At 56.8% G+C, this 21622-nt stretch overlaps 1 protein-coding gene across 7 annotated transcripts in view; it reads left to right on the top strand.

The window, feature by feature from the left end:
- MTSS2 (MTSS I-BAR domain containing 2) overlaps positions 1 to 21622 on the top strand; it is an 83341-nt gene that overhangs the window by 17698 nt on the left and 44021 nt on the right. For all 7 annotated transcript variants that reach the window (XM_050922370.1, XM_050922371.1, XM_050922369.1 and 4 more), the window contains exons 2-3: positions 4738 to 4799; positions 8372 to 8445. In XM_050922370.1, coding sequence (XP_050778327.1) covers positions 4738 to 4799; positions 8372 to 8445 — 136 coding nt within the window. The remainder of the gene's footprint in view (positions 1 to 4737; positions 4800 to 8371; positions 8446 to 21622) is intronic.

Here is a 21622-nt window from a genome sequence, read left to right as displayed (position 1 = left end):
TTGCACACACAGAGGCAGCCCCTGGAAGAGTGTCTAAATTACCCAGCTGGGAAGGGAGGAGGGTGGGCTGGAGGGGAAAAGATGGGTGGGAGTGGGGGCAGGGAGAGAGGATGGGGAGGGAAAGAGGCCAAGGACAAGAGCAGGGCGGGGGTGAGAGGGGGCAATGAAGGAGAGAGGAGGGGACTTGGCGGGTATGTGTGGTAGATGGGGATGCAGGGGGAAGCAGAAGGCTGCAGGTGCATGAGGATGTGGGGGGCACAGTGGTGTTTAGGGACATAATGGGAGTGCAGCAGTGTATGGAGGTGAATGAAGTGCAGGGGGTGAGGGACATGGGGTGGAGAAGATGGGTGGGAGAGCGCTGTAAGGGTTACAGGGCTAGTATGGGTAGGTGTGGGGAGAAGGGTGGGATGGGGAGGGATGCAGTGATGGGGATGGGGGTACTGAGGGGGTTTGGATGCAGTGCGGAGGATGGGGGTTTGGGGGGGTGGGATGGAGAGGGATGCAGTGAGGGGGATAGGGTGCGGGGGGGTTGGGATGCCGAGGGATGCAGTGAGGAGGGTTGGGATGCAGAGGGATGCAGTGAGGGGGATGGGGTGCGGGAGGGGGTTGGATGCAGTGAGGAGGGTTAGGATGCAGAGGGATGCAGTGAGGGGGATGGGGTATGGGAGGGGGTTGAATGCAGAGGATGCAGTGAGGAGGATGGGTGTGCAGCTGCATTCCCAGCGCTCAGAGACAGAGATACACGTACCTCCAACTCCTGGGTGCTGGCGCTGGGGCTACAGACCGCAGTTCGCAGCAGGACACGTGCCGCAGCTCGAGCCCAGCCACATGAGGAGCGCAAGGAGAAGAGGCCGGGCAGTGGTGGGAGAAGCGTGCACCACGCGACCACTCAACAGCCGACTGCTGAGCGCTCCCCAGTGGTGCTAGTTCCTCCCCTGCCCTGACCCAGCCACTGGGAGCTGCGCCGAGCCCCCGGCAGCCCCTAAGGCTGGGAGCCGGACGTGCCAGCTGGGAGCTGCACAGGCCATGGCGTGGTGCTAGCAGGCAGCCTGCCAGCCCTGCTATGGCACCGCGATCCAGATGTTCAACAGCCCAGGCAGCGGTGCTGACCGGAGCCGTCGGGATTCCTTTTCAACTGGGCGTTCCAGTCCAAAGCCAGACACCTGGTCACCCTCACGCAGACCCAAAAGCACCTCTGTCCCAGGCTGACCTGCCAGCTGTGCACGGCTTGTTGCTGTCAGGCTGGAACTGCAGAGTGGCTGAGTTGAAGGCAAGGAAACACGCCTCCTGCCATCCCAGTCTTCCTTGGGCTTTTCATTGTGTCCATCCGTGGCTGTAACTCCTACCTGGGTCGTGTGCCTGGGACCAAGGAATAAACAGTCTCTCCTTGCGCCCTGGCCTGTTCCCAGGAGCTGCTCCTGCCGGCGTGGTGCCAGGTCTGCTCCTTGCTTAGGTTCTCTGGCCACACTCTGATGCACCGGCTCATGCTGAGACATTCTGCAGCAGGAGAAGCCCCATGGGGCACCAGGACCAGGCCTTCTGGGAACGCACCCACCCCTCATTCCTTACTGCAGAAGCTGGAGCTTGGCCGGGACTGGGCCAGCTAGAATGGTTTGCATTACAGGTCCCAAGCAGGGAATCGGTACATCCCAACAGACAGGCTCCAGGCACAGAGGTGATAGGCCAGGAGAGAGCCGGCCCATTGGAACTGATGTGGGCTAAATTGGACTCGGTGACCTAGAGACAAAAGACTTCATAGTCCATTGCTTCACCCAAGCCATTCGATGTCCCAGCCCTGCCTCTCCCTGCGGTGTCTGGTCTGGCCTGGCTCTCAGAGGAACTGAGCCCCCACAGTGTCCGATGATTGCAATGGGAGCTGTGTGTGCTCAGCACGGGAGAGGCAGTACGGTCTCATGGATTGTGAGCCTGGGAAATTGTTCATCAAAAATGCCTTTTATCGGGAACACCTGTTTGTAAACTGTGACACTCTGTACCTCGAGGGAACGCCCAGAGCCCCCATCTTCATCCTTGTAAAATGATTGTGTGGCATCCCATGCAAAGTTTGTCATGTCGGGTGGCTTCGGAAGGCTCGTGATGCACTGAGCATGGTTGTTACAGTGATGTCATAGTGAGGTTCTAGGTTATAATTTCATGTATGTCGTTATGAGGCTGAAAGTGTGTCCTCGTGGCTTAAAGCAAGCCCAGGCAAAATCTCTCCAGAAGCAGGGGAAGTTCAGTCCTCATCAGGGCATGTGTGGGACAAACCCAGACCAGCCTCATAGGAACAAAGGACACTGGCCTAGGTAGCAACAAAGGATCTGTTGGACTCTCGAGTGAGTCAGCCCCCTTCTCTTGGTCAGTTTGGGACTACGGTGAGGTAATGCTCACCTGACCGAGGAAGGGGGCAAAGCCAATAGGGAAGAAAGAACATGATAAAAGGGACAGACATTTGCCAGGCTCTTCCACCTCCATCTACAGACACCACCACCAAGCAACTGAAGTGCTGATCAAAGGGGAGAGCCTGGCTGAAGAGCAGCCAACCAGCCTGTGGTGAGAAGCAGCTAAGTTTGTAAGGGCACTGAAAGCGTTAAGATCAGCTTAGAATGCGTTTTGCTTTTATTTCATCTAAGCAAATCTGCCTTCTTGTGCTTTGACTTGTAATCAGTTAAAATCTATCTGTATAGTTAATAAGTCTGTTGTTTGTTCTGCCTGAAGCAGTGCGTTTGGTTTGAGGTTTGTCAAGAGACTCCCCTTTGTTAAATTGATGAGCTCGTATAAGCTTGCAACGTCCAGTGAGCATGATTGGACACTGCAAGAGGGAGGTTCCTAGGGTTGTGTCTGGGACCGGAGATATTGGCTAGTGTCATTCGGTTGCAAGTAGCTGGCAGCAGCTGACATGCCAGAGGCTGTGTGAGAACGGCCCAGGAGTGGGGGTTCTCACAGCAGAGCTGGGTCAGGCTGGCTCCCAGAGTCAAGGATTGGGGTGACCTAGCAGATCACCGGTCCAGACAACACCAGGGGAATGTCGCATAGACAGTGAACCGTTTTGCGGGAAAGGGTCGGTTTGGCCAAAGCTCTCAACTCGGAACTAAGTTTTGAAATGGTCGTTTCCTTTGGACCCGTTCAGAACTGGTTTCCAGTTCACAATGATTTTTCATGTCAAAACATAAGTGAATGGGAGTAAAAATTGCTTTTTAAAATAGTCATAATTGAAGCAAAATGTTTCAGTTGACCCAAATTAAAAAAAAAATCTTTTGTGGGGGGTCAGAGGGTTGGGGAGGGGGAAGTGATGGTGGTGGTGGGGGGGGATTTTCAGTTTCCAAAAATGTTTGAGATTTCATCTTTTCCTGCTGATTCATGATGGGAAAAACATTCAAACACTCGAAAATGTTAGTGGGCCGGGGAGATGTCTCCCCCCAGCTCTCCCTGTGCTTAGTGCGCTGTAATCTGATTGCAGCGTTAATCAGCCAGCTGCAGGTTTGTTCTGCACTAAGTGCCTCTGCTTGTGTGAGTTGTTTTAAAACACCCAGTCCCTCTTGGCTCCCTGCACTCTAAGACCCCCCCACACACACAGGCCAGGTGCAGCCAGAGGAGGGGGCTTTGCTCTTATGGGGTCCGGGGAACCCTTTGCTGGGATTCCCCACTTGTAAATCACTGCTCCTGCTGTCCGCTTTCACCCCATGCACCACCACGTTGGCGGTGCCAACCTGCGGCTGGCCAGGCTGCTGAGCTGGGTTAGGCTGGGCTTGCTGGGGCGGGGGAGAGGCTGATTGAGTTGCTGCTGTGAGTGTGACGAAGCAAACCCTGAGTTGGAGGGATCGACCCTTCCTGAATGGCAATTCATGGATCATTCCAGTCTCAGGCCCTGTCTCTCCTGCATCCCTGCCCTTGGCTGCCGTAAAGCAGCCCCTGCTGTGGTCTAGCCCTGAGCTCTCCTGTAGGATCTGCTGGGTTCTCTGGCCTCAGGGGCCTGTGCAGAAATCCTGAGCTTGTATTCGCTCCGCAGCACCCGGGAGTCGGAGCTCTTTGTGAGATCAAATTCTGGGGTCAATGTCCTCCCTGGGGTAGCTCTGTGGAGTGCAGTGGGATGGTTCTGGGGTGACAGGACCACCAGTGATATGGGGGTTACACTGTACAGAGGAGACCCTGGGATTCTGAACGGGGGTGGGGAAGGGAAACAGCCCCAGACTGGTCGTCTCTGCCACAAAACTAGCTTGCTGTTCGGCTAACGAGAGGGCAGCTTGGGGGACCCTTGGGAACGAATGCTGTGAGCCACATACCTGATGGGAGCTCAGCTTTCTGCCCGGAGGAGGGGTGCTGGTGGTCAGGACAAGAGCCTTGGCCTTGTGAGGCCTGACTTCAGTTCCTCGCACTGCCACAGATTTCCTGTGTGACCAGGAGCAAGTCGCTCAGTCTCGCTGTGCCCCATGGGGGAACAGCCCTGCCCTGCTCCCGGGTTGGGTGAGCAGCTCTGCTCCTATGGGGCTGGGGGCCAGATGAGCATCTCTCTCGAATCACTCCGCATGGCCAGGCTGCTGTGTGAGCGAGGAGCAGGCCAAGCCAGAGCCAGGCCGCACCGGGGCAGGCGCCCTCCCTTCCCAGGAGGAAGCTGTGCACATAAAAGTGCCTGGGGTTGTATGGGACATCCCTGAGGACCGGTGTGAGGCGCTGGATGCATCCGGGGCTCTGAGAACTCTCCTCTGGTGGTTCATGGCTCTCTGCTTTCTCTTGTTTCAGAGCTCCTACCCCATCTGGGAAGATTTCAACTCCAAGGCAACTAAGCTGCACTCCCAGCTCAGGTGAGTCATCCCAGGATCTGCACCAGGGTGGTTTGAATGCAGCTGGGAAGGACCGTGCTGTCCCACAGAGCTGACTGAAGGAGGCAGTGCAGAGCAGCTCCACTCTCCAGCCAGGCCAGGGCCAGCTGCTAGGGAATTTGGGTGACGAACGTAAGAAGAGAAGTGGCGAAGCCTCCCCGGGTATTGCAGAGTCGAGCTCCAGCCCCAGCGCAGGGGCTGGCCGCGGCTCTGCAGCCCAACACACCAGGCAGCAGGAGGGTCCAGGAACTTGTCATTCCAACCCCCCCATGTGCTGGGCATGCGACACAGAGACTGAACTAGTGACTTGCAAAGGCGAGAGCTCCAAGAGCTTCACAAGCACTCCCAGTCTCAATAGCCTCCCGGGACAGATGGCGAAACAGAGGCACAGAGAAGATAAGGGAGCTGACCAAGGATACAGAGCAAGGCAGTGGAAGGCACAGGCTTAGAAGCCAAGGATTTCCCCCTCTAGGCCCCTGAGCTGTACTGTGGCCGTACAGCCCCTGGCTGACTGCCGGCCCAGCGCCATGTGCTGTTCCTAGAGGCAGCCGGATGCAGGACCCGATGGAAGCCCTGGGGCAGAGTGGCTGGGGCGGAGCCATGGCATACACTGCTCTGGTGACTGGACTGCTCTGGGTTGCCCAGGCAGGGCTACTAGGAGTCAGAGTGGCTCCGTGTCCTGTCTGCTACATCAGCGACCAGCTGGCCCTCAACCAGCCCAGCATCGAGGGCACGAGGGTGGCTTAAAGCACCGTTTCCCTGCTGCCCCGGGCTGTGCCCTCCTGCACTGCCCTCCCGATCAGCTCTCCCAGTGCCCAGTTACCCAGAAGCATTACACAGAGCTGCCCAGTCCTTTGGGTGCTCTCTGAACACCTGCTTACCTTGGTTTCAGGGTGCCTGGCTCCTCCGATCTCCCTTGAGCCCCAACCCCCTCTCCTGGGCGCACTTTGTTCCATACAAAGGGCGCATTTAGCTCATCGTCTCTTATTCCCAGTCATGCCTCCCTCAGCGCCCCACTAATAGCCCCAGGCTATTAGCCCCATGGCCGTGGTTCCCGGCCCCCCTTCCACATAAAGGGGCATTTGATATTCCTGGCTGTTTGGGCTTTGCCTGGCCTCCTCCTCTGCCTGCTTTGTGCGCCTGCCTGCTCTGCTCAGGACGCTCTGACTCGTCCTCTGCGCTCTGCGGCGCCTCTCAGTGCTCACTCTCCACAGCGTGGCTCTCTCCCACGGGTTTTCGAGTGGCTGATGGTGGGGGACCACTACCCCCGGGGCTGAGTCCCCAGACCTGGCTGATTCCCCACCCCAACATGCTGAGGTGAGGCTCTCAGGCACTGGTGATGGGGAAGCAGTGTGGGCAGACAGGGGCCCTTTGCTCTGTGCGTTTGGCTCCTCTCGGGCCAGAGTGCTAGCTGCGAGGGTGCCGTGATGCCCACGTGTGGGGCACAGGAGCATGTGCTTGGGGCAGGGGTGTGTGTTGTGTTTCACGCTGAGGTGGGAGGTTTCCTGTTAGGCCTTGGATCTGCCAGTCTTGCTGCTCCAGGACACACCTCTGGGGCCAGGCCTGGTTGGCTCCTGCAGGTCCTGCCACAGTCACGCAGCGCACCCCAGTTTGCAGACACGGGCAGCAGCGTGGCTTGCTGGGCTGGGCCTCAGGAGCCCTTGGGCAAATCCCTAAAACCAGCTCCTCCAAGGGTTCCTTGAATCCCCAGGGGATTGGGTGTTAAAAACTTTTGAGGCTTTGGGCCGTAGGGACTGATTTTCAGATGTGCTGATCTCCCCAGTGTCAGCTGAAGTCAATAGTAGCTCAGCCCATCTGAAACTGAGGCCATAGGCCGCTCCGTGCCTCAGTTTCCCCATCTGTGACTTGGGGGTAGTAATGCTGCTTACCCAACTTTGTGACGCGCTTTGAGATCTGCCAATGGACAGGGCCATGGAAGGCCTTATTTATTACCATCAGGCCTTGTCACCTTGTTTTCCACTCTGCTTCCGACGTCTGATAGAAAAATCCCCTCCCCTGTCCGCCCTCAGGAAGCGCTACTCTTCGAAATGGAGTTAAAGGAGCAGTCACAGCCTGGACGGTTTGTTATAAACTCAGGAAATTCTGTCCTCAACCAATGTAAGAGCCAGAGCAGCTTCAGGTCTCTGCCCTCCTCTCTAGCAGAGAAGATCTTCCCCCCCGCCCCCCAACCTCTCCAGGCAAGTGGAGCCTTTTTTTCCTGATCACTTACTGGCCCGAAAGTTGATTCCTTTGGAGCGCTATCCTGAATCAGCGACGCCAACCGCAGTGCTGGCCGGTGTCGGTGCCAACTCCCTCCTTCACAGCAGCTTGCCTGTGTCTCTGACCAGCTGTAACCCAGCTGGGTGTTGCCTGTGAGGTAGCATCTAGTCCCCGGTCCTCTCAGCTTGAGCTGCTCAGCAGAGTCCCAGGTGCAAGGCAGGGAGGGGCTTTGCCATGGGGCCAGCTGTGTGGGGGCTGAAGCCCGGGATTGGAGCAGCCAGCGCAGGCTGCTGACGTTGTAGGGTTCCAGCCTCGGTGGGGTGTCGGTGATGAGGCAGCAGAGGGTGCCAACCAGCGGCGATCTGGGGGATCTGTGAGGCTGTAGCGTCAGCTGGGGAGTCAGACGTCGCTGGCGTGCTATGGGCACCGCCAGCGCTGATGCAGGCAGCTTGGGAAGCGGTCGGGAGCTCCCCTTTTTCTGATTAGCTGCACCGATGTAGCAACTCTAGTGTAGACTAGCCCTTTGTCTTACAAATCAGGAAGGCTGCTGGGGATTCAGCCTCCTGTGTCTCCCTGGGGTGCTGGAGCCATGTTAATTCCCTGTCGCTGGAGGTCAGGAACGGGATAACCCTCGGTTCAGCTTGAGGGCTCTGTTTACTGCTAATAGGTAAATTGAGGTAAAGCCCCATTCCTGTGTCTAGGACTGACCAGTTTGTCACCTTTACCAAGGCTAGGCCTGCTGATCTTAAACATGTTCTAATCGCATCATACAGAGGGAATCCATAACTTCACGTATAACATTAACACATGCATGTTACAGTGATATTAGTAACCAATGCGTTGTTAGCTTTCATAGGATATCTCACAAGGTGTATTTTGTTCAGATATTACTGCAGTTGTGCGTAGGATGTGAATACAAGGGTGCCTAGGGTCACAGCCATTCTCTTGACAAGCAACATGTGGAACTCACTGCTGCATCAGAACATTGAGCCAAAGGTTGGGGCTGCATAACGGCATGGCTGTTAGCAAAGGTAGCTGCTGTGCTGGCTAGGGCAGGGATGAGCTAATCTTGCCCTTCAGAGCGAAGGACGATCACAGCAGGAGTCGAGAAGGCATTTCCCCTATGTACAATACTGGACAACTTGTTAAGGGATGTTATTTATGCTTCCTTTGAAGCATCAGATAATAGCCACTGCTGGAGACAGGATATGGTGGGGTGGCCCGTTGTGATTTGAGTGTGTGGGCATTCCTGTGTGTAGGGATCAGCAGAAGGTGCACTGCATTAGTCCTTCGGACTCCCAGCTGACTTACGTATCCATCTCTTTCTGCCTCAGGACTACGGTGCTGGCAGCAGTCGCCTTCCTGGATGCCTTCCAGAAAGTGGCAGACATGGCCACCAACACACGAGGTAGGACTATGGCTCAAAACCCCCCTGCAGACAGCACACTCAAACCCAGTAGGACTGACACGCCCGTAGCAGACTCCCTGCCCAGAGATTTGCTTTCACGGGGCTTTTCAGTGTGTGTGTGGTGCGATGGGGAGGAATATTGTCCATGGAAGACCGGTCATGAAGCTGGTCCGTCACCCAGCGTGAAGCGTGGACCTCAGGGGACAGAGCTCTGAGGCTACTGGGGAGTGAAAGGGAGCCCAGACAGAGCGACTTTGTCCCTCAGTAGGGAGGGAAGAAGAGAGAAGATCAGATAGGAAGGATGGGCGAAGTGCAGAGAGGCAGTGGATGGACAGATGAGGGGAGAATGGGGACATGGGGATGGGAGGATTGCAATAAACAGGAGGATGGGAGAGGAAGGAGAGACCAAGGCAGGGCTGAAAAGAAGAGCAGTCAGAGGTAGGTGTTGGGTCTGAGGTTCCGCGGGGCTCCTCCACCCAAGGCACTGAACCTCGCCCTTGTGAGCTCTATCGATGCTGGCGCACTACATGGGCATGCACGCAGCACTGTCTGTGCTCCAAAAGTCTGACATGCCCGGGGCATCCTGTGAACCCAGCCTGGATTCTCTCTGGTGGCACCTCTTGCTCAGGAAGCTGGCTGGGCTGTCCCTGGATGTTACTGTGGGATGCTACAGACCACACGGTCTCTATGCAGCGGCGCTCCTTTCAGAGAGCTGGAGAGAAAACTTGGGACATTTTCCCCAAAGGAATGTAGGGCCTGATTTTCAGGTGTGCTGAACACTCACATCTACAGCCGAAGCCCACGGGAGCTGCAGCTGCTCAGCATCTCTAAAGCTCAGGCCCTTGACTGCATAGACCAAGTCTCAGTCACATGTTCTGTGAAGGTGCTGGGAGGGTTTTGTTCCATCCAAATGAGCAATTTCAGTGTTTGCAGCACTGGTTTGGGGGACCCGTTGCTGACATCTGCCTTCAGCAGTTAGTCAATTTCCTAGTGTAGACAAGGCTTGAATTCCTCAGTTTGGGTAAAGACCAGCTACTGGGCAGTGGGTTGTTGCTGGTCGCTCGAATGATCTCTTAGAACAAATGTCATAGTACAAATATAATGCAGTGAACGGGGTGAGTGGACAAACTGTGCCTGGCATGTGTTGTATCAGGTCGGGCTATAAGTGAGTCTCTTTCTCTGTGTTGCTCTAGTCGCACACCCTAGAGCGCATCACCGAGGACGAGCGTGAACTTCAAACACCTGCTCCGTCATTTTATGCCTAATGGCTGTTGAAGGGAGCGGTGGGAGGAGCAACTGCATTAGGCCATACACAGGATTCCCCACCTGTGTGTGAGAGAGGCAGCGCTGTATGCGTAGAGCAGGAGAGCCAGGACTCCTGAGTTCTCTTCCTGACTGATGTGCTGCCTGGCTTCAGGCCTGAGCGTCTCTGCACTTCAGTTTCCCGATCTGTAAAACGGGGCCAATGGTGCCCGCCTGCAATGTGAGTTTGTTCATGTTTGCCAGGTGCTTTGGGCTCCCCGGGCAGAGCGGCTGGGGCTGGGCAGAGCGATGACAGTGGGATTGCCTGGTGATGAGGGCAGCGGGGGCTGGCAGGGCAGTGCTCTACTGCTGATCAGATGTTTGCAGCATCCCCGTTCTCCTGCCTCTCTCACCTGAGCAGCCACTTCAACATTAAGAAGCAAAGAGTGGAAGCCGGTGTCAGGATCTCGCTGGGCAGGGGGTTCGCCAGCCCCCTGGGAGTTACTGACCCACTCCCAGGAGCCTGGCTGGAAGCTGGGCTCAGCTTGCCTTGACCCCCACTGGCTCCACTCGCGAAGGCTCCTTCACCTTTAGAGGCCCTCTGGCCTCTCTGCAGTGCTAACGAGAGTTGGGCTGCACCACACTACAGATGTTTGTGTGTCTTGTCCCCCCACGCCCCGCCTCACCGCCTCCTTCCCCCTCCCTGACTGCAGTCAAGGTGCAGGACCCCCTGCGAAGGGGCAGGAAGCGAAGCCGTGCACAGATGTCAGTGTGATTACTGGAGATTGGGGCACAGGAAATAGAAAAGCCAGCAAAGCAAGGCTGGGATTTAGAAAGGAGGTCTGATGCCACTGAGGACTGGGGGGAGGGCTCAGGCCAAGGCTGCTGGCTCCAGCAGCTCCTAGCTGGGCCCTGAGGTTTGGGTGGAGTCATAGAGATGGGGACAACCCAAAACACAGAGACTTGTTCTTCACAGAGCTTGTGTTGTTCCGAGTTATCCCGGGGTTGCTCTCCCGGATAGCCTGGGTGCATGAGCTGCTTGGCGCCTGATCCATGGGCTGATTTGGTTTTCGACCAGGAGGGGAGAGGCCAGTGGCATGAGGACATCACTAATCTCCTGTGACATCCCTGTGTGTTTACCTCCTACTCATCCTCACACCCCACTGGCCTCCTGCTCACTGTATCTCTGCCCAGTGATCAGGAGCGCCGCCAGCTTTGTGGCACCCTAGGTGGTGGAAGGTCCCGCCCCCGAAATACCGCTGACGACCGGGGCGGCCGCCACCCCCCAAATGTTAGCACCCTAGGAAACTGGCTAGGTTGCCTAATGAGTTGCACCGGCCCTGCCAGTGATACCATTGAGGGGTAGTCAATGCAAACTGTGAGGGAGCAGCTGTGGGGAGGGGACCCTTCGAGTGACATGCACTTCCTGACACACCTATCTGGGTGTGCCAGGGGTGGGCCTGGCAGAGTGCATTATGGGTGATCATTTGCATAGGCAAATGAGATCCATACTTTCCTCCCCCAGGGGGGAAACTAGGTGACTACAGCACTGGCCTCTCCAGATCTGATTGGATTTGATCTGCGTCCGACGGCGCCTGGCCCTGTGACAGCGGCTACCCTCAGTGTAGCCAGCAAACCCAGATTGAAGAGAGAGAATATAATTGAGGCTTAACCTACAATGCGCCCAGTACTCTGACCCGGTCAGGCGCTGCGGTTTGGGGTGGGCTGAGGAGAACCGGACGGGACTAAGACCCAGGACACGGTGTGCCGAGGGCTGGGATTGTCAGACCAGTTAAAAACCCTCGTTGGTAACCAGTCTGCGAACCCAAGCTGTCTTGCCTCCTTGAGGCCAGGGCCTGGTCTCTCAAGCAGGGCTGGGGTCCGTGGCTGAGGCGTAGCTCTGGACTGGGTCACCAGGGCTACAGTGCAGTTCCATGCGGTGGGGCTGTCTCCCTGGCCCAGCCGAAGGGAAGCAGTGTGGACCGTGACTGCGTGGGGCAGCTGCTCCTCCCAGAGCGCTAGACTCGGCTGGGCAGGGCTGACGGGCGGCATGGCCAGGCTGTGCTGGCAGCTGGGGCCAATAGTGTGTTTTTCCCCATAGTTTGTTAGGTTTGCTCCCGAACACGGTGGGACCCTCGGGTGAGCTCTCGGAGCACAGACGCTTCCCTGCAGGGCATGGAAGAGCTGCAATGGCAGACAGGGCCGGAGGGGACAGGGCAGATTGCTTTCTGGGGACGGCGTGGTTCTGACACATTCGGACCACACAAGACACTGCTAATGCCAGCTGCGGGGCGCTGCGCCTTGGCTGGATTCAGGCTACACCAGGGCTGAATCTGACCCCTGTCTTCTCAACTAAGGCACAGAGGTGGCACTTGGAGCTGGGGTTTGCTCTGCCATGGAGCTCCGCAGTGGCGGCAGGGCTCGGTTTGGCCCATTGTGTTGTCTGGCTGTCACTGATCAGTATGCCATCTGGCTCCCTGGGGTCTCTTCTAAGAGGACAAGAAAATCCAGGCCAAGTTCACTTGTGAGAATCAGCTGTGAAAGCAGTTCACGAGTCAATTCATGCATGTGTCACTATGTCATTGGAAAAAGAGCCGGAAATGGGTTCAGACCTCCACGTGGAATGAAGTCTGGGTATTACTACAAAGAGGAGAACCTGAATATTGGTGCTCGGCTGGAGTGGGTTGTGGGGTAGCCTTTGAGAGGCGAAGACCATGAACTAGATCACTGGGCCGACATGTAATGGACTCTGCCTTTGCCCGATCCTCTGCAGTGACAGAGGGCGTGAGCAGAAAAGCAAAAGTCTCTCTGAGGCCAGAAGCTGGGAGTCATCAGCCTGGGGAGCAAAGTCTCTCAGCACCAGTGTGTGAGTTAGGGATGAAGGAGACACATTCCCCTGCACTATAACCAGTTATCGCACACTCCACATGCTAGCGCTGCCCACCTCCCCTTCTTTCCTCTAAAGAAAGCAGCGTTTCTTCTGTTGGGCCCTTGTCTTCTCTCAGTGAACAGCTAGTGAAACGTGCCAGCACGGGAGCCTGCGCTAGCCCATGGCAGAGTGAGCTCCCCACGCTGGTCCTGCGAGAGCTGAATTGGGCCAGTTGGCTGCAATCTGGGCAAATCAGGCCTGGAGGAAAGCCCTGATTAGGGGAGCTCACCTATGAGGAGCAGGCAGGGCTTGTATAAAGACAGGATCAAGGGGCTGAGGCACATGACTTAGGAGGAGAGACTGAGGAAACTAGGCTTGTTTAGTCTGCAGAAGAGAAGGGTGGGGGGGATTTGATAGCTGCTTTCAGCTACCTGAAAGGGGGTTCCAAAGAGGATGGATCTAGACTGTTCTCAGTGGTGGCAGATGACAGAACAAGGAGCAATGGTCTCAAGTTGCGGTGCGGAAGGGAAAAACTTTTTCACTAGGAGGGTGGTGAAGCACTGGAATGAGTTACCTAGGGAGGTGATGGAACCTCCTTCCTTAGAGGTTTTTAAGGTCAGGCTTGACCAAGCCCTAACTGGGATGATTTAGTTGGGGACTGGTCCTGCTTTGAGCAGGGGGTTGGACTAGATGACCTCCTGAGGCTTCTTCCAACCCTAATATTCTATCTTCTTCTAGGAGAGTGGAAGCAGGAGGGGCTGCAGTCACTCCTGGGGGAAGGGAGGTGAGTCGGAGGCTATAGAAACGAGGCCACGGTTACTCTGGGGAGAAGGGAGGTGAGGGCCAGAAGGTGAGGAAACGGATCATGGAAAGGCAGCAGGGTTAAGGCACCTGGCAGCTCCGATCAGGCCGTTAGAAGTCCGGTTGGCAGCGCAGGCAGGCTCCCTACCTACCTCCGCATGGCTCCCAGGAAGCTGCCTGCATCTCCCTCTGGCTCCTAGGTGGAGGGACAGCCACCGCCGGGGCTGTGTGCGCTGCCCCTGACCCCAGCGCCAGCTCAGCTGCTCTCTTTGGCTGGGAACCGTGTTCAGTGGGAGCTGACGGGCCGGTGCCTGCAGGCACGGGCAGTACAGAGAGCCATGTGGTCACGCCTCTGCTTAGGAGCTGGAGAAAGATATCGACAGCTTCCCAGGAGCCGCCTGAGGTAAGCACTAACTGGAGCCCGAACCCCACACCCCATCCTGCACCCCAAACGCTGGCCCCACTCCAGAACCTATGCCCCCAGCCGGATCCCTCACTTCCCCCCCTCGGATCCCAATCCCCTGCCCCAGCCTGGAGCCCCCCCTGCACCCTAAACCCTGGCCCCACCCCAGAGCCCACACCCCAAGCCGGAGCCCTCACCCCAACCCCCTGCCCCAGCCTGGATCCCTCTCCTGCACCCTGAACCCCTTGTTTCTGGCTCCACCCTGGAGCCCGCACCCCTCAGCCCAGAGCCTGTACCCCCTCCCACACCTCAACCCCCTGCCTCAGCTCGGAGCCCCCTCCTGCAGCCCAAGCCCCTCATCCCCGGACCTACCCCAGAGGCCTTACCCACAGCCAGAGCCCTCACCTCCCCCTGCGCCCCAGGCCCCTACCCCATCCCAGAGCCCCCTCTTGCACCCTGAACCCCTCATTTGTTGCCCCACCCCAGAGCCAGCACCCCCCAGCCCAGAGCCCATACCCGCTCCCACACCCCAATCCGCTGCCTCAGCTCAGAGCCCTCTCCTGCAGCCCAAGCCCCTCATCCCCATCCCAGAACCTGCACCCCCAGCTGGAGCCCTCACCTCCCCCTGCACCCCAAGCCCCTGCCGCAGTGGTGAAAGTGAGTGGGAATAGAGGGTGAGCAAGCGACGGAGGGAGAGGGGATGCAGCGAGCAGGGATGGGGCCTTGGAGAAGGGGGAGGGCAGGGTGTCAGGGAAGGGATGGGATGAGGCATCGGGGAAGGAGCAGGGCGTGGGGCAGGGATGTTCGTTTTTGTACCATTGGAAAGTTCACAACCCTAGGCAGGGGCAGACCCACACCTTGGCTGCTGTTTGGAGGGTGCCTGAGCTGGAACCCGCAGTAGAGGACAGGCCCAGCTAGCTGCTGAGAGAGCAGCACCTGGGACGGGAGGGCTGCCGGCCTTTGTTACACAGTGACCTGGCCAGAGGGCCGAGTCATGCAGAGGTGCTGCGGTTCCTGAAGCGAGAGCAGGGCCGCAGAGGGAGGAAGAGATGGCGCACAACTGCCGGAAGTGGTATCGGCCGTGCAGAGCTCATCCCCAGAAGGGCCAGGAGGAGACGCTGTCCTGCAGTGAGTAGAGCACCGGGTCACATACCACAGGAGAGGCGCAGCATGCGCTGTCGTGGAAAGACGCCCCTGCCGAAGCCCTGCCCTGGAGGACGCAGGCTGCATGGCCCATTCAGGCCGCTCTGCTGAGGCAGCTGCTTGGTGTGGGACAGGCTCCCAGCTTGTTTCACGCTGGCCACCAACCATCAAGATGGTGACAATGGGTGGCCAGGCCTGGCCTGGATCTGAGCCAGCACTGAGGGGAAAGGTCGCACAGCCCCATTTCTGGCTCCCTAGCCCACAGAAAGCGCCATCTGAAGTGTGACCCTCCAAAGAGACCCGGGCAAGGTGAGCCAGACCCGGGTCTGTGGCCTCTCGCAGGGCTCCCACCTCCGACCACAGAGGGTTGGTGTAACAAGAGACGGCGTTCTTCCCGTCTGGCCCCAACCACATGGAGCTGTAGGGCTCTGCCTCCCTCCCACCCCGGGGTGCTTCAGGAGCCGAGTTAGTGGCATGTGGCACAGTCCAGGAGATGCTGCTGAAATGCCCCACGTTGCCACACAGCTTCTCTCTACGCCCTGTGTCTCCTTGCACGGCTTCCCGTCACCTGAAGTGATCTGCCCACAAGAGGCAGCAGCCGTTTCCCCGACTCCCTTATTTCCCAGCCCTGCTGGAGCTACTGTCTTTCGCTCTCTTTCTCCCTCTCTCGTGTGGCTGTCTAGACCCATGGGTGGCAGCGAGGCTCTGGGCTTCCCAGCCCTGGAGGCCTGATGCTGTGAGTACGGGCGCAGCCCACTTCGCTGGCACTGCGGATGCTCTGCACCAGGCAGGATTAGGCCCTGGATCAGTACCATAGGATAGGGCAGTGGTTCTCCACCTCTAGCAAGCTAGAACCCAAACCATCTGTGCTGGCTTGCCAAGGCCCAGCCCAATCCAGCAGTGCTTTGGGGACGGAAAGGATCATGGGATTGGGGTTTGGGAGAACTGATTTTTGCCTTTGGAGGGCTGAGTGCTGGCTTGGGGCTGCTGTGTAGGTGCCAGAAGGGAGGTGCTGGGCTCATGGACTAGGTGCTGCTACGGCTGAATGAACACATTCTCCTGCCTTTGGTGTGGGCAGGACGTGCCCCTTTTTTTCCAGGGCCGCCCACAGGATTCAGGGGGCTTGGGGCAAAGCAATTTCAGGGACCCCTTCCATTAAAAAAAAGTTGCAATACTATAGAATTAGGTTAGATAAATGTCTATTAGGGATGGTCTAGACGGTATTTGGTCCTGCCATGAGGGCAGGGGACTGGACTCGATGACCTCTCGAGGTCCCTTCCAGTCCTAGAATCTATGAGTCTATGAGAATACTATATTCTCGTGGGGGCCTCTGTGAGGCCTGAGGCAAATTGCCCCACTTGCTCCCCCGGGCAGCCCTGGGAAAAATAAACATTTAAAAACCTTCCACATCTCGGCGCAAACCTAATTTTGAGAAAACTTCTTTTCAAGTCACCTTTACAAGGTATCACTGGTTCTCAGCATCAGTTAGTGCTGAAAGGCACTAAAGCTCATTAAAAGGGTTGGACAAATATTTTCTGTCAAAACTTTTTTTGGATCGAAAACAAGGGGTTTTTAAAAAACAGAAAAAAATCACGGACAATGTCTGCTTTCCTTCAAAATTTGTTGTGTTTTTTTTAATTGAAAAGCTGAAATTAGTCTGCCAAAACCTGAACTTGATTTGGGGTTTCAGAAGTGTGTGGCCAAATACATGCTGCTTGCTGTGTTTGTTTAAAGAAACAATAAAAAAATTCTGCATAAAAAAAAATCCAAAACTTTTGAACCACCTCAGTTTGTGACCAATTGCCTGAGCCCATCCAGTCAGAGATTTTTCCAGGTTTCTGATACTCTGCAGGCTTCCTTGACTCATATCTGTCTCCATAACTTTGGGTTCATTTAGCTTAGAATATAAGAACGGCTGTACTGGGTCCATCCAGCCCAGTATCCTGTCTACCGACAGTGGCCAATGCCAGGTGCCCCAGAGGGAGTGAATCTAACAAGTAATGATGAAGTGATCTCTCTCCTGCCGTCTATCTCCACCTTCTGACAAACAGAGGCTAAGGACACCATTCTTTACCCATCCTGGCTAATAGCCATTAATGGACTTAGCTCCATGAATGCATCTGTTTCCTAGAGACTGGCTCCGTGGGATCCTTCACCAACTGGAGACGGGTACTGTGGGTTTGTCTTTAGTATAGCTTATGGACATACTCCACGAACTGAGCATTTGAGCTTGTTCCAGAATCTGGGATGAGCCTATGTTGTGAAAACTGAAATGCTTAAAATAGCACATGCATGTGAATGGACACAGGGTGCTAAAATTAAATTAACCCAGGGGTTCTCAAACTGAGGGTTGGGACCCCTCAGGGGGTCACGAGGTTATTACTGGAGGTCACGAGCTGTCAGCCTCCACCTCAAACCCCGCTTTGCCTCCAGCATGTATAATCGTGTTAAATATGTAAAAAAGTGTTTTTAATTTATAAGGGGTGGGGAACACTCAAAGATTTGCTATGTGAAAGGGGTCACCAGTACAAAAGTTTGAGAACCACTGAATTAACCCCTCTGGAGCCTCAGGGAATGTGGGGGGGGGTCTCCCTTGGTAGGGTTGGGAAGGAGATAGGTGGTGTAGGATATTGCTCTTCTCATGTGATCCCTCCCCCATGGAAAAGATAACATCTTGTCTCTTTGTGTTAAATAGCTATCTGCAAGCCTCAAATGCTGAATGAGCTTTAGGGTAGGGAAGGCTGTGCCTCCCAAACAGCCTGGCCCTACACCCTATCTGACCCCCACCCACTTCCTGCCCCGTGACTGCTCCCCCCTCAGAATCCCTGACCCATCCTGCTCCTTGTCTGCTCACTGCCCCCCCCCCGAGACTCCCTTCCCCACCAACCTCCCCATTCCCTGTCCCCTGACTGCTCCGACCCCTATCCACCCCCCCCCCCCCCGCCAAGTCCTGACAGACCCCTGGAATGCCCATGATCCAACCCCCTATTCCCTGTCCTCTGACTGGCCCCCCCCCCAGACTGTCCCTGGGACTCTGTGCCCCTTATCCAAACCCTCGGCTCCCTGCCATGCTGCTTACCCCCGCCTCTCCCCTCTCCTGGAGCCTCAGCTCACCGTGTCCAGGAGCAGCCCTGGACAGCGCTGCAGCGGCATGGCTCCAGCAGGGCCTGAGCCCCACCCCCTTACCACATGGCTCTGAGCGAGGAGGAGCTCAAAGCCCACTGGAGCAACACTGCTTTAGCTCTGTGCAGGGTCGCTCTCCCCCGCCTCTCCCCTCTCTCAGAGCCTCAGGAGCGCTGCGTCCAGGAGCTGCCCTGGCCCCGGACAGCGCTGCAGCAGCATGGCTCGGGGGGACTGGAGATCGCAGCTCTGCCCCCTTACCATGCGGCTCTGAGCGGAGAGGAGCTCAGGCCCTGCTGGAGCCACACTGCTTTAGCTCTGTCCAGGGCTGCTCCTGGCCGTGGCGTGATGGGGGAGGCGGGGCTGGAGCTGGAGCATTCTCGTGGGGGCCGGGGCCTGGGGCAAATTGCCCCACTTGCCCCCCCGTCTGGGCAGCCTTGCTTTTCTCCAGCAGGGCTGGGCATGGAGATCCTGGGGAGGGGTTTGTAGTTTGGAGCAGAAGAACCGAGGTTCTAGGTTTGGCTTCCCAGGTGTGTTGTCTGTGTTGTGCAGGAGCTCAGACTGGATGATCATCATGGTCCCATAATAATCTGGGACTGGTCTCTGTAGGTCAGTAGCTGATTGTCCTTATGAGCTTTGTGCCTTCTGAGGGCTGCGTGTGGGATCCAGCCTCCTTAGGGGACCTCCTCTGCCCAGGCACAGAAATGCTGTGAGGAGACCAGCTTTCACCTCAGTTCCCGCCCCCCCCTCGAAATGTCTCCCTAAGACAATGAACCCCTGTGAAAAGCATAAACCCCAGTGCTCCAAACTGCCCACTCCTCTGCTGTCAGCTACCCAGCTGGCAATCTGGGGGATGGGCATTTCTGGGGCGCCTGGCTCCCGCTTTTGGCAGCTCAGAGCCCCGCTTTCCACTGCTCGGCTTGTTCACAGCAGATGGTCTCAGCCTGTTTTCCAGAACTCGGTATCCAGGCCATCTGGAGCTGTGCAGGCAGGAGGCAGCTTTAGCTGGAATCAGATTTGTCTACAGACACACTAGCCTACTGCACTGCTATGGATTAGATTGGTTAAACACTAAACTCCTCTCGGCAGCATGCGCCTGGCCCTCTCTGAGCCTGCCGTATCTCGGGATGCCCTGCAGGATGCCAGCTGCTGCCTGCTGCTCCCCACAGCCTGGCTGCCAGGGCACAGCAGAAACCCAGGGCGTGCAGCATGGGAACACAGGCTGAGTCTAGGCATGGAACCCAGCACCAGGTCTGAGCGAGTCACCCGTGTGGGAGCAGAGAGACGGAAAGAGGAGTGTCGGGACAAGGGTGAGAACAGCGAGGAGCAAGTGACCAAGGGGGGGGGCAGGGGATGGAGAGGAGACACCAGATGGACATAAGGACCAACGGGGCAGAGTCAGGGAGCAGTGGGAAGGGCCAGCCCCAGCTCAGACCTGCCACGCAGTGGGAGTGGGGAGCGCTGCCTGACAGCCCATCGGTCATTCGCCAGCCCCTCTCCGCCAGGCAGTGGGCTGCCCTTAACCAGCACCTGCCCTGGAGCCCCTAGCACAGCCCCGGGGACAGGCGCCGAGCTGCTCTGCAGAGGGAGCAGAGGTGGAGAGTGCAGGCAGGGAACGGGGCACGGGACTGGGTGGGGAGGTCCCAGCGACAGGGATGAAGGGCACAGATGGGAGAGGGGGAAGGGGGCCTATGCCCAGCGAAGCTGGCCCTGGAGGGGGTGGTGTGGTGATACCCTAGTGTGAAAATGGCAACTGTCTGGGCCTGGGGGCTGATGAGGATGAGCGTGTCAGGCCTACAAGGGGCAGCCCGTGGGGGGCAGGGTTCACACAGTGCCACCACAGCCCCCTGAGGGGGAGGGGTTGCGATGGCAGGAGCCAGAGAGGCTCAGTTGTGACAGCCGTTGCTGTGTTCCTGCAGCCTGAGGAGGACGCTAGTGATGGCGTTTAGATGTGCCCCAGCCGCTTGTAAATGCACGGTACCGGCTCTTGGCTGGCTGAGCATGGGGGTTATTGAACGCAACCCCCGCTCCAACCCGGATGTTAATTCCCAGCGCTCCAGGAAAGGGGGACTGGGAGCTGTAGTTCTGACTCCTGGCTGGCATGGTGGGGGTGATGGGGCCTCACTGGGGGTGGCCACATTACCCAGAGTGACTGAGCTGGATGTTGCCTGGGTTCCAAGCCCTGAAGGGAAAAGGGGCGGGGGCTGCCACTTGTACTTACTCCCCAAAGGAGCTATCCTGGCAAGTTCTCAGCCCAGCCAGCAGGCAGGCGGGAAGGGCAGTCTCTGCACGTCAGCAACCCCAACTGAAAGCAGGCTTTATTCCTTGCCTCAGTTTCTGCATCCTGCCGCTGTGCCCGTGCCCTGCCTCCACATCCAGCTGTCCCTGCCCATCATTACAGCAGGTGTGGCTCTGCTGCTTCTGTGCTAGACACAGCAGCAGGCCGGGCTGGGGGAGAGACGTGGCTGTGGTCATGGTTTGGAGCAGAGGCTGAGCACCTACATCTCCCATCGGTCAATGGCATCTACAGTGCAGCTGCGAAGCTCAAACGGATCCTGTACAACCAGGCCCATCCCCCCCAGGCTGCTGAACGCTGGGGATTGTCAGGGTTCGCACAGCCCTGGGTCACTGTGCAAAGCATCTGCTGGCTGGTACCCAGAGGGCACAGACCCACCTTATGCAGCTGCGTAAAGGTGCTCGCTAGAGGATTTGCACACATGCAGAGGCCCCCCACCCCTCCCCAAATGACTTGCAGATGGAGCTCCACCAGAGTTTGGGACATTTGCCCCAGTGCCGTTATTGGAACATGGAATCTGAGCATTGAGTCTGTAATTTCCAGTGCCCATCACTCTGTTGTCGCACCACAAATGGCAGGTCAGAGCACCCTGCGCTTTCAGCAAGGTGCTTGAAAGCCGGTGTCCATTCTGTCCCTTCCATTAACACACTGGCGCAGCCCTGATCCTGCCCAGTAGAGGGCAGTAGTTCAAGCACTTGCTGGCTTGTGACTCTGTACACATGGGATTAGGAGATTTCTCGCTGTCAGAGGAGTGAGGTGCTGGACTAGTGTCCCAAACAGAGTAGTGGGGCAAAGAATCCAGCTAGTATGAAGATGGAGCTTGATAAACGTATGAAGGGGATGAACTGAGGGGTTGCCTGTGATAGCAGGGGTCTGGACTTCATGACCCGGAGCTCCCTGCCAGAAAGCACCTCTTGCTCTTTGGCTATGATCCTTTATGCTAAATGCACCTGCTGTATCTACACTTGTTACTCATGTTTTGCTGGAATGGGTTAAATAACACTGGACCCTGAAACCATGTATGGGAAACCTTACTGGGGCTAGAAGAACGGGAGGCTCTTGTGTTCCAAAGGAAAACATCCCAAGAAATAATCATCATGAAAAATAATTGTACCACGTTCATTCTTGATTTGTGATCTGTATTGAACTCCAACAAAAGGGAAACCGTAATATGTACCAGAGATGAGCAAATGTTGGGTTATCCCTGTGTTAGCAAGGTAGGAGCAGGGCCTGTGCTTGGAAAAGTGAAGTCCAGCTCGCTGGAGCAGGAATCTCCGATATGCCTTGGATGCCCATTTCAGTA

The sequence above is a fragment of the Gopherus flavomarginatus genome, chromosome 14 (assembly GCF_025201925.1).
Source record: "Gopherus flavomarginatus isolate rGopFla2 chromosome 14, rGopFla2.mat.asm, whole genome shotgun sequence".
In the NCBI taxonomy this organism is placed as follows: Eukaryota; Metazoa; Chordata; order Testudines; family Testudinidae; genus Gopherus; species Gopherus flavomarginatus.
Note: the sequence above shows the minus strand (reverse complement) of the source record. Positions and strands in the feature narration are given on the sequence as shown.